Raw genomic sequence first — 12,933 nt, 5'->3', positions numbered from 1 at the left:
TGTGAGAGCCCCTGACTTTGATTACTGGAAGGGCTTGGGTGGGTATGCTACATACAGTGTATGACAACTAGTCTTAACCAATCGTTGGGACTTTTCTTTTACAACTGCCCCCTTCCCTTCCTCCTCCACCTCTGGCCCTTGCCTCTCCTTCTCCTCTTCCACCATGCACTCACCCCCACCCCGCCCCCAATCCATTCCTTCCCTTCCCTCCCGCAGGCGCCCTGCGCCTCGCTGAGTCAGGCTGCGCCTGGCCGGGGCGGAGCTTGCGCCTGCGCACTGCGCAGCGTCGGGGTGGGGAGCCGGTTTATATCCGAGCGGTCAGCTGACGCTCCGCATTGCAGACTGCGGAGTCAAGCGGCGCCATGTACGCGGTCCTGTTCCTGGCCAGCCTCCTGGGCACTGGTAAGCCTGGAGCCTCAGCCTGGGGACAGGGTCCCCCGCAATGCCTGCTCTCCCGGGAGTGGACCGTCCGGGGCTCGCTCCTCCGCTCCCCAGCTCCGGGCTGGCGAGGAGCGCGCACTGCGCAGGCGCCTGCCTGGGCCGGTACCTTCTAGGGCAGCTCCCGAGGCTGTGAAGGAGTCTGGGTGGGGGCGAGTGGGCGAGGCGGGAGGGGCGGGGAAGTAGTGTCTCCCTCGGGGCTCCTGTGGGTGCCTGCGCAGCTGGGGCCGCTGCGGGCCTCTCCTTAGGCTGCGCTTCCTGCTGTAGGGTGGGTCTTACAGGGTGGCCCCTCCCGCAGCAGTGTTGTCCCTGCGCTGGGCGCGCGTGATCCACATGGACTCGATCCCTATTCTGCAGGACGCAACATTGCCCTTAGCCTTGCCCCAGTTTATATGGGCATTGAAATTACAGGAAGCACATTGTCATCCACGTTGATGTCTATCTTTGCGTCTGCATTCACTCTGGGTTCCCCATCTTGAAGGCTATATAGGGGGTTTTGTGGTCTCGACTGTTTTGAGATGGAGTCCTTATTTCACCACCTTTAAAATGTCTTCTATGGCCATTGACCACTTTTAGTAGTGGCCTTTGGTTTGGGGAAGATGTTAGCATGTGAGAAGTTGTGCACAGAGACTGTTGTACCTGTTTATTGTCCCAAAATAGTATTCAGGTTTGTAAAATCACTGCAGGTTATGAAGGCAGCCCCTGGGAATCAGCTACACTTTTTATGGTATTAGGAAGGACTCCGCTGCTCACCCTTTATCACTGACTCTTCTTTTTGTTTCATAACTCTTGCCTTCACGTCTTTACCTAATTTAAATCATCATGGTAAAGAGAAATGCTTAAGGTGACTATGAAATTCTAGTTTATTGGGTGTGGTGGCCCATACCTGGAATCCCAGCTGCTCCAGAGGTGGAGGCAGAGCAAGTTCGTGGCCAGCCTGGACAATTTATCTTTTGGTACTGGGGATTGAACCCAGGAGCACTTAACCACTAAGCCTCATGCCCAGTCCTTTTTAATATTTTATTTAGACACAGGGTCTTGCTGAGTTGCTTAGGGCCTCGCTTAAGTTCCTGAGGCTGACTTTGGACCTGCAATTCTCCTGCCTCTGCCTCCTGAGCCACTGTGATTACAGGCCTGCATCACCACACCCAATGCTCAGACTGGGTGATTTAGCAAGACCTTGTCTCAAAAGAAAAAATAAAAAAGGCTGGAGGTGAAACTCAGTGGCAGAGTTCTTGCCTAGCCTGTGGGAAACCTTCATTTGATCCCCAGTATCACATTTAAAAAAAGAGAAAGGCAGAAGAAGAAATTCTGTAGTTTGTTTGGGAGCCAGATTTTAATCTCTGTACAAAGGATCTCAAGTCTGAGTGTTTTCAGGTCACATCCTGAAGGACCAGAAAATAAACTTGATCTTCAGCTTCCCCAGCCTCTCTTTCTGTTTCTTGGTAACTGTATAATTTAGGAGCTGGTTTCTATTCTAACAATCATTCAGCCACTCAGATTTTAATAAATAATAATAAAGTGGATGACAGGCGCTGGAAAACTAAAGAAATGAATTTAATTATGGATTAGCATGTGTGAGATGTTTTCCTCACAGTAGCTTTCAGCAACTCTGAAGACTGTCTTGGCCTTATACCAGGCTCTTAAATTTGTTTTATTTGTAGACTATCAAAGCTGAGCTTGCTTATAAAGAAAGATGTTGGGTTTTATAGCTACTGAAGATTTATTTCTCAATGAGGCTTATATAGCTGTTATTCTATGGTCTGTATAGTTAGTAAACTAATGTTAGTCTCTAAATATTTCTTTTATTTTTACAGTATTAACATCATTGTTCCTGTTTGCATTGAGCCACTTCACGAGGCCCCTAAGAATTCTGATTCCCTGAGATCTGCCAAAAGGGACTTGTTTCTTTGGAAATGTGAAGTTCATTTCTAATATATGTGGGAATGTCTAACCAGCTTATGTGGTTAATCAAGGGACCCTTTTACCTGAGCACTTGGGTAAATGGGGAGTGTATCGTAATGGCCTTGGCCTGGCCTTGCTGTCCGGCCCTTAGGATTGTGCCAAGGTCACACTTGATAGCACAGTGTAGAAAGCTGGCTTGCCTCCACCACTCTGTCCCATTATGGCTTTCTGGAAATGTTTATTCCAAAATCTCTAAAAACATTGAGACTGAGTGAAGGTGCATGGTGACTGCCATTGTGTGCTCCCTGGGAGTTTCACCATGGCACTACTATAGGCCTGGGGTTGAGCCCAGGGTCTTGTGCATGCAAGGCAAGCACTCTGCTAACTGAGCTATTGGGGTGCTGTTTTGACTCTGGAAAGGCTTTGTTTTGTTTCAGTGATGTCTTAGGTAGCTGGGGGTTTAGCTCACTGATAGCGTGCTTGCCTAGCATGCTCCAGGCCTTGGGTTTGACCTCCAGAGTGACCAAAAAAAGGATGTTCTGGGGTTGGAGATATTTGGTTTTTGGGTTACTTTTCCATCAGTTGTCCCTGCCTTTTTTCCCAGTTGAAAAGAAAGTGAAGCATGGCATAACAAGGCAGTTGGGGAGCTTGTGACCTAACATTTTTATAAGGAATGAAGACACACAGGTGCCCTGGGCTGGCTCCAGCATCACAGGTTGTTTACTGGGGATGCCAGGCCTAGAGCCCAGGACTCTTCACAGGACTTGCTCTTTCCACGTTCCTCTTAATTTTTAAAAACTGCAATGGGTAGGATTTATGTACATGCACAGGGAAGTTGGGGCAGCCTGGTGAGCTGCGACAGGGTGACCCCAGGAAGAAGCCCAGGGTCCAGAGTGAAGCGTTGGCAGCATCCAGCAGCCCCTGCTTCCCCTTCACTGTCTTGTTCCACCTGCTAGAGGAAACATTCTGTGAACTTCCAACACTAGCTGTAAAAGCTGCCATTTTGAACTTTTGACACAGAAAGTTGAATTGCGGAGGTTACAGGTGTATGTCACCTGCCCTGTTGGAATCTGGGTCAGGACATGCTGGTGGGTGATTGCTGTAGCAGGGAGAGTGAGCCCAGAGTGATGAGCTGGTGGAAAGCATGCGTGGCGCCCAGCTTTCCTTGGTGCGGTCAGTTGTCTCGAGGCTCCTTACCTGAGAGGGGTCTGCCCGCACCAAGGCAGTGTGTTCTCTAGGGATGCTACAGCACGCCGTGTGTAAATGCCGTTCATTTCATTGATTTTTTTATTAAATATTTTTAATTAATTTTTTGAATTTATAGCATATCCTGACTGAACATCAATGAGAACTCAGCTAGCAATTTTGGGCAAATCACCTGTTTAACAATAGTAAATCAGTTGTATTCTGTAAAAACATTGATATACCTCATGGGGGAAGGGTTTGTTTTAACCAGTAATTTGTCAGGTTCTTTTGTTTTGTTTTTAAATTTTTTGTTCTAGATGTTGATTGACCTTTATTTTATTCATTTATTTATATGTGGTGCTAGGAATTGTACACTGAGCCAGTTCTTTTTTTTTTTTTTTTAAAGAACATGAATGTTGCATTTGTTTTTCACCTTTTAAAGGTATGTTTTATTATTTTTTTAAATATTTTTTTAGTGGTCAGTGGATCTTTTATTTATTTACATACGGTGCTGAGGGTTGAACCCAGGGCTTCACACATGCCAGGAAAGTGCTCAATCATTGAGCCACAAACTCCAGCCACATTTGTCAGGTTCTTTCAGTATATTTGACAGATTGTTTTGAATACCCGCTATGAGAATTGAAGTGTGTTAGATTGAGTGGTATGGAATTTTCTAGATCAGGGGAAAGAAAACCTAGTCCTCCATTTTCTTCTGTGAAAATGTAATGTCCGGGTTGCTGGGGGGCTTGAATGGATGGGGAATTTGAAGGGCAAGTTGCTGGCTGGAGACAGCCCCTAATGAAGCATGCTCGGGAAACTTTGAAGGCCAAGGCCAAGATACTTGGACAAGTGTGAGATGGTGGCTTTTCTTTTTTTGCGTACTATAAATTGGTGATGGAACCCAGGGCCTTGTGCGTGCTAGGGAAAGTCTTCTGCCACTCAGCTACATCCCCAGGCCAGTGAGGCAGCTGCTTTTGAGGAATCCTCTTAGTGTGAATCCTGGAGTCCTGGCCTTCCTGCTCCCTTTTGGTCTTGCCCCCTGGGAAAGAGGGCTTAGACATTCTTTATTCAACAGAAGGGAGCACTGGTTACCACTTGCTTTTTTCCCCTTTGGTACTGGGGATTGAACCCAGGGGTGCTTTACCACTGAGCTATCTCCCCAGCCCCTATTTTTTTATTTTGAGACAGGGTCTCAGTGGCTGAGGCTGAGACAGTCCTGCCTCAGGCTCCAGAATTTTTGGGATTACAGGCCTGGGCCACTGAGCATGACTGACTACTTGTTTTTAAAAAACAAAATGAAACAATTTTGGGTGTGTGTGTGTGCGCGTGCGCTGGGAATTAAATTGAGCTTGCAGGGCCTGTGTTCTACCACCGAGCTATGCCCCCAAATTTCAAATAATTTAAAAAGCATGATTATAAATACAGTGCTTGGGATGAAGAATTTGGTTGTTATAAAAATACTAATTGCTTTTTTTTTTTTTTCTTAATTCTATGAAGTTCCAAAAGATAATCCCGTAATTCTTTTCTTACTTCTTTTCTTTTGGCAGTACTGGGGATTGAACCCAGGAGTGCTCTACCACTGGGCTCCATCCCCAACTCTTTGCGTTTCTTATTTTGAGACAGGGTCTCTCTAAGTTGAACTTTGCATTGTCTTGCCTCAGCCTCTGTGGGTGGCTGGGATTACAGCATGTCACCTGCCCTGATGGAATCTATAATTCTTTTACGTCGGGACTGAGATGATACTGCAGAGTAGAGGTTTAACATTACCTCATTGCTGACAGTAGCTGTGTGACCTTGGGCAAATTACTTAACCTGATTTCCTCATCTGTAAAATAGCATTAATTGTTCCTCTGTCATTGGGTTGTTGTGAGGCCTGAAGAAACCAAGTCCATCTGGGCAAAGGCTTAGTCAAGTACTGTTTGTCACTGCCCCGCTGCTAAATACAGGGTCGTGTCAACACTCTTGTCCCACCAGCACAGATTTCCCTGACTTCTTTCATTTCGAAGGATGTTGTGAGTTCAACAGCAACGTTAAATGACTTATTAAAGGTGTATGTCCGAGGCATGATTACTGACTCAGGAAAACGAGTAAGGGTCGGGAGCCACGTGTTTACTCCAGGGGCCTAAACCAGGTTTGGCTGTTAGGTCAGTGTTGGTGTAGCAGCCCTGTGGATCCCAGCTGGTTCCTGGTAACCTGAATACCAGGGTGTAGACCTGTTATCACTAACTCTGGGACCTGGCCTAAGTCAAGCCCGCATCCTGGTTCCCCCATCCACAGATGGGGGTGAACTGTTTGGAGTAGGTAATACATGCACACTGTAAACAGGTTCAGTCAGTTTAACAGTGGAGAGTAAAAAGCATGTCTCCTCACACTGCTGTCTCCCAGGCCTTCCCTTCCCCAGACCACCTTGAACCTGTATGCACTGTGCCATTTCCTCCTCTTGCTTTTCTTTTGGGGGGTGCTGGGGATCAAGCCCAGGACCTCACATCTGCTAGGCAAGTGCTTGATCACTGAGCTCCACCCTAGCTCCACCATCTTCTTAAATATAAATTGTAGCATATTATATGGACTGTTTTGCATTTTGCTTTTTTTAAAGTAATAAAACAGGAGCTGGGCATGGTGACACACATCTATAATCCCAGCAACTCTGGAGGCGGAGGCAGGTGGATTGGATTGTGTGTTTGAGGCCAGCCTTGGCAATTTAACAAGACCCTGGCTCCAAATGGAAAGTGCCCCTGGGTTCAATGCCTGTTACCAGAAAAAAAGAAAAAAGGAGAAAAAAAAAAAAAAAAAAAAAGAAAGAAAAGAAAAGAAAAAGGTGAAACAGTTTAGACATTCAGAGATGTAGAAGACTAATATAATGAACCCCCAGGTTAAGAAATGGATCGCAGACACTTGCCTTCCTTGTAGATAACCACCTTCCTAGACTTGGTGTTTATCATTCCCCTGCAGGTCTTTGTTCGTGTGTGATCTTCAACAGTTTGTACAGTATTGTTTTGAATATTTTAAAAAACTGGGGGCAGGGGTTATAGGTAGGTGGTAGAGTGCTTGCCTAGCGTGTGAGAGGCACTGGGTTCCATCCTCAGCACCACATAAAAATAAGTGAATAAAATAAATTTACTGTGTCCGTCTACAACTAAAAATGTCAAAAAAAAAAAAGCTTAGATACTGTATATATTCCTGGGTTAGTTTTTGTCTTGTCAGTGAAGTTTGTGCCTGTTGCTAGTGTGTAGATGTTTCATTCATTTTCACAATAGTATCGCATCCTGTTTGTATCTTTCCTATTCTCCATTACCTGGAGCAACATTTACATTATTTCTTTATTTTTGTTTTTCTGTTCAAACTGCTACAAACATTCTCATACACATCTCCTTGTGCACATAAACAACATTTCTCCAGGGGACATACCCAGGAGCACAGTTGCCAAGTGGTAAAGTATAGGGAGACATTTCCCCTTAACTAGAAATGGCTGGATTATTCTCCAAAGTGATTTTGGCAGTTTATATTCTCACACTATATTCAGTCTCAGCTTTTGGCATATCCTCACTAATATTTGATGTTTTTGAATTTAAATTTTGTCGATTTGATAGGAATAAAGCTGAAGTGGTTTCATTTGCGTTTCTTTTGTTTTTGTAAGCAGTTTATCCGAGAGGTCATTTCATACTTGTCAGAGATCTTTAAAAAAATATTTTCAGAATTCCATTTGTGATAATTTTTCATTTAAAGAGAAGTTCCGAAGATAGTACAGTGAGTTCTTATATACTCTTTACCTTATTTATTTATTTTATTGTGGTATTGGGGATGGAATCTAGGGCCTTAAGTTCCGCCACTAAGCTAAATTTCCAACCCATTTTACATATTTGTTTATTTGTTTGAAACAGTGTCATTAGTTTCCTGGTCTGGCATTGAACTTGTGACCCTCCTGCCTCAGCCTTCAGTGCTACTGGGAGACTGAGGCATCTGTGCCCCTGTACCTGGCTTCCTTAATTGCTAATATTTTTTATATGGCACATTTGTCGAAGCAAGGCATTAGTATCAGAACAAGGTTTTAGGTAGACTGTAAACTTTGTTGATTTTTAAAAAAATTTTAATTTCAAGACCGGGTCTCACACTACGTTGTCCAAGCTGTCTTCAAACTCAAGGTCCTCTTGCCTTGGCCTTCCTGGAGCTGGGATTATGGGCATGTACCACTGTGCGCAGCTCTTTATGCAGATTTTTACCAATTTTTCCACTAATCTCATTTTTCTGCTTTGGTATCCATTCACTACATCACTTGGCTGGTTCTTAGCTGTCCCATCTCCTTAATCTCTTCTTAACTCTTAGCTCTTCGAAAAATGATCACGGCCTGGCGTGGTGGTGCCTGTAGTCCAGCTGCTCGGGAGGCTGAAGTAGAGGATCCTGAGTTAGGCCAGCCTGTGCAGCTTCCTGAGACAGCTTCCACATTCAAAACCAAACACCAAAACAAACAAAAAACAGGGAAGAGAAGCAACTGAGTGTTAAGTAACACCAGCACGGTGTTACAGATGTTGGCAGAAAAAACCCAACCAGACCAGAAAACCCAGCAGGACTGGGGCGTGACTCAGCATTGCAAGACCCTGGGTTTATTTCCCACCACCTCCGTCACCGCAAAAAAATTTGCAAAAATGTGAAACAAACCATTCTTCTCATTCAGTGTTTTTATTTAGGGAACAGTTTTTTTTTTCATTAAAAGTACGCCGTGTTTCACATATATTGGGTTTATCAATATTCCAAAGTGATTAATTTTAAAATTGTGTCAGTTTAATTTATAAAGTGATAAATATTGATAGCTACAACCCACATGAACAAAAGCTCTTTGGGATCCTCAATTGCATCCGAGTGTAACAGGAATCCTGAGACGAAAACATTTGGAAACCACCTGGCTAAACGTTTAGAGAACAACCAACTTCTTTCTGGAACCATAAGAGGGAAATCACTTCCTCAAATTATAGCTGGTTCCCTTTTTGAATTTACCTCAAATCAGAGCCACCAGGGACATCCAACATGTTAGCATCTTTGTTCCTTCTACCCACAGAAAACCTCCAGCATGTTGGGGGTGGCTTTCCTTTAACCTGGACACAAACCATTGTGTAGGTCAACTCTTTGCTGGAGCCAAAGTCACTCTTGATTTGTCAACTTCTCAAGATAACTTTTTGTGTGTGTGTGGGTACTAGGAATTAAACCGGGATGTGCCTTCACTGAGCCAGGTACCCGGCCTTTTTATTTTTTGAGGCAGCGTCTTGCTAAGTTGCTGAAGCTTCAGAGTTGCGATCCTCCACCCCAGCCTCCTGGGGAGCTGGGATTTCAGGTGTGCACCTCTGGGCCTGACTTCTTCCTACTTTATTCTTAACGTAAGTGAGTTTACTCAGGACAGCCCTCTGAAATGAGGGCAACTAATCAGAATGCCGGGAGGCATCCCATTGGCCTCTCTTAACCCGTACTGTGGTCTCAAAGTGTTGTGAAATATTCTTATTAAATATTAACTAAAGGAAACCAAAAGTGGCATTTATAGTAAACATACTTGTATCTGCAACTTCAGTTAATGAGCAATCATGCACAGCAAGTTCAGAATACTGAATTTCCTTATTAGTGTGGTTTGCACGAAATCTTTTTTGGCATATTGTTGTCTTCACCAGGTGTGCAGGGACCACAGCCTGTCAGCAGGGGTAGGTGTTGAGAGCCAGTGCTCCCTGTCTTTGTTTTTTTGAACTGGGGTTGAACCCTGGGGCTCTTTACCACCGATATGCAGCCCCAGTCTTTTTTTTTTTTTTTTTTTTTTTTAAGACAGGCTCTCCCTAAGTTGCTCAGGGTCTCCCCCAGTTGCTGAAGCTGTCCTTGAATTTGTGATCCTCCTACCTCAGCCTCCTGAATTACTGGAATTACAGGCATGTGCCACCACGCCTGGCACCAGTGCCCCCTTGCATGTTTGATTGAATCAGCCCCTGTGAGGCACGCGGGGTCTGCAGAGAACACTTCGGCTCCTGCCCGTGTCACCTCTGACCCCTGCTCATCATCTAGAACCTGGGCAGTCCTGCCAGTGGCTGGCTCCCTTTCCTGGTCAGGGATCACAGCATAGTCTTGTGTGAGTTCATCTCCGAGCACCATCTGAGAGCTGAGGGTTTGGAAGGAGAGCTTTGCTGGCAGGAGTTTTTGTTAGACTGGAGGACCCTCGAATGAACCAGTTGGGGATTTCCATCCCCAAATTGCACCACTCTTGTATGATTTAAGAACAGTGTGTCCTGTCCCCTCTCTCAGTCATCACTGAACAAGGTAATTCACCTGAGGACTGTTGCCTTATTTATGCGGATAGATTTCTTCTCCTGGGATGACCTGGCTTGTGAGAAAATTGAAAAAGGCAGCAGTAGTGGAAGAGGAGAAAGAAGCAGGGAAGAAAGAACCTTTGTCTAACCTGGCGATGGGACAGATTGGGGCCAGAAGGGGTGGGATGTCACCCTTGCAAGCTCGCAGGTTTTCTTGCCACTGATTTCTTATGTGCTCAAAGGAATATTTGGACCTTACTTTTTCAAAATCAAGGCAGGCTCTCCCTGAGTGTACATTATTCTGAAAGATTAAATGAGCACAGTTTTCTTTCTGCCATGCGGAATGTTTTCTAGAAGCGGGAGTCTATAAAGAAGAGATAAGTGCTCTTTGCCGTCAGAGTTATTTGACACCAGCTGTTTGGTGGAGCAGTCAGTGTTGAGTGCTTTGCATCACCTCCTGCTCTTAGGGGATCAAGTGCATGGAGTCCCTGGAGAAAGGGCTAAATGCAGGGTGAGAATGGGGAATGAGTTAGGTTCTGCCTCTCCTGGGTTTATCCTCTCTTAGTTTCTTAGCAACCTGCCTGTTGCTATGGCAACTCGTTACCCAGGCAGCAGAGGCAGTGTGCTGTGGAATGTTTGCTCTGTCGCAGGTGCTGGGAGGCTAGGGGCATTTTGCTAGCTTTCTTTGGGTAGCTAGACTCAAGCAGGATTTAGCACGTGTTACCTAAAATATTTAAAAGGAAGAGCACAGATAATGAGACCGGTCTAAGGAATAAGGTCCACAGTCCAGGAAAGGTGGTCCCCTTCATTTTGAGGTGGTTTTTGAACAACTTTGGTGATTACATAGAGTTCGTGGCTTTTCAGTGCCCTCAGTGGAGTTCAGCTGTGTAAAGACTTGGTATTTGGAGAGTCTTCTGGTGAATGAAGTAGTTGATCAAGATGTGCGGTAGCTGGGCTTAGGCTTGACGGCAGACAACAGAGACCTGGAATCCTAATGCCTTAATTCTGATAGAACTGAAGATATAGCCCAGTGCTGGAGAGCTTGTGAGAGCTCGCCTTGCATACGTGTGGCCCTGGGTTCAAACCCATACCCCCCTCCAAAAACGAGAGAAAAGAGGACAGCCTCAGTTAAGCTGTTGTGGAGCCCCCTGTTCGTGGATCATGGTAGGGTCCTGCCATTGCCACTGTGGATGATGATAAATGATGCTTGATGAAATAATGGCACTTAATGTACTTCTGTGGTACACCAGCATAGTACCACGAATCTGAGCGACATTAGTGAAGTCTTACAAATCCTGTGGAGGGGTTCTAGTAGTAGACCCAGTTTGCAAATTTTGGAAGGCTGAGGTCTCAAGGACACACAGGTGGAGGTGGCAGAGCCAGGAACTGAATGAACTCAGGATGACTTTCAGAGCCAGTTGGGTGGGGTGGGGTGGGGACAGATTACCACCCTAGAGGAGATGGTGGGGCGGGTTGGTTGGGAGTGTTTACATGTGATTATATCATCTCAATTCTTTCTGCCACCAGTGCCTTCATCTTCATTTTGCAGGTGAAAAAACAGACTCAGAAGTACACATGCTTGCCTAAGGCGTTTGGATGGGAAGTAGCAGAGCTAGAATGGGAGGTGGCGGGTCATGTGTTGTGTTCCCTCTGCCAGGTCTCATCAAAACACCCGAAGGCACAGGTGCTGTGGCACACGCCTATAATCCCATCAACTGGGGAGGCCAAGGCAGGAGGATTGTGAGTTTGAGGCCAGCCTTGGCAATTTAGTGAGAGCCTGACTCAAAAAGGGCTACGGATGCGGGTCAGTGGTAGAGTGCCCCTGGGTTGTCTCCAGGGCCAGAAAACAAATGGAATGCCTAGATGGTGGTGATTAGCCTTAGAAATCTTAGTTTAAGGTTTTATTTCTTGCAGGAAGTCTTAGGGGCACCCGATTGACAGAGTTGCACTGAGCTTTCCTGTCTCCCAGCCTCATTAGGGTTTTTTTGTTTGTTTGGTTTTTGCTGTCTGGGTGTTGAACCCAGGACCTCATGCATGCTAGGCAAGTCCTCTACACTAAGCTTCACCTCCAGCCCCTTTCATGTTTTGAGTCGGGGTCTTGCAAAGGTTGCTGAGAACTAGTGGTCCTCCTGCCTCAGCCTCCGAGTTGCTGGGATCACAGGCGTTGCCAAGCCTGGCTGGAATCTGCCTCTTGCTACAATCACTGCAGGTCGAGTGGTTTAGAACATGCCTGTTACTTTATTCTAGGATACTTCATGTACTTCTAAACTTGGAGTTAAAAGACACTGAGCATCCATCCCTTTTCGAAGGAAATCCCGCTGATATCTGGACCTTAAAAAAAATAAAGGCCTGTGTCTCTTGGCTCATGTTCCAGGCCCTCGAACTGAGAAGTGGAGTGCTTGATTTGCCCAGTGCTGTGCCTGTGACATGTTTAACTAGAAACCTCGAGGGGGTCAGGCAGACATTCTAAGAACTTTCCTAGAGTTCACATACAGCCTCAGAGAAGGAAGTTGGTATTTGGGGGTAGGGTGTGTTAAGGTTAGAACAGACACTGAAGCTGTGCTGGGATTGTGTTTTGAGAAATAACTCACCAGAAGTGGTTTTGGGTAGTTCTTACATATTGGTCATATCTGTAAACACTGAAGGGGCCGTCTGCCCCGGGAGGTCTTCCTGTCCGGCTCCCTCCTCTAAGGGGCCTCTCCTCAGACCCGCTCCACCCCGCAGGTTGGGCTCAGTTTCTGCCTGGTGCACCACCTCTGTTGGAGAGGTCACCACCTAACGAGGCAGCCCTTTCCCTTCTGTACCCCTGTGGGTGTCGGGTACATTCCTTGCCTTGATGTGGTCTGGGTCACAGCTTCTGCTCAGGGTTCTGAGGCCTGGGGTCTGGAACCACCCAGAACAGCTCCACTCCATGCCAAAGGCAGACGGCATCATACTTATTTGAAGACCACAGTGTGTGTCTCCCAAAAGTTCTTTTTCCTGCTTAGGCCTCCCGAGCCCCCGAGGGGACCCTCTGGAGTGGCGGCATGTGCATTCGCCCTCTAGGCATCTCACCGGTTCCCGCTGGGTCTGCCGCTCCTGCACTGGAGCCCTGCCCTCCATGCTTGCTGGCCCTGGCCGTGACCGT

General features: G+C 46.1%; 1 protein-coding gene across 3 annotated transcripts in view; it reads left to right on the top strand.

The window, feature by feature from the left end:
- The first annotated feature begins 268 nt into the window (after positions 1–268).
- Psap (prosaposin) overlaps positions 269–12,933 on the top strand; it is a 32,362-nt gene continuing 19,697 nt past the window's right edge. For all 3 annotated transcript variants that reach the window (XM_047553100.1, XM_047553099.1, XM_047553098.1), the window contains exon 1: positions 269–402. In XM_047553100.1, coding sequence (XP_047409056.1) covers positions 363–402 — 40 coding nt within the window. In that variant the 5' untranslated portion in view covers positions 269–362. The remainder of the gene's footprint in view (positions 403–12,933) is intronic.

The sequence above is a fragment of the Sciurus carolinensis genome, chromosome 5 (genome assembly GCF_902686445.1).
Source record: "Sciurus carolinensis chromosome 5, mSciCar1.2, whole genome shotgun sequence".
Classification (NCBI taxonomy): domain Eukaryota; kingdom Metazoa; phylum Chordata; class Mammalia; order Rodentia; family Sciuridae; genus Sciurus; species Sciurus carolinensis.
Note: the sequence above shows the minus strand (reverse complement) of the source record. Positions and strands in the feature narration are given on the sequence as shown.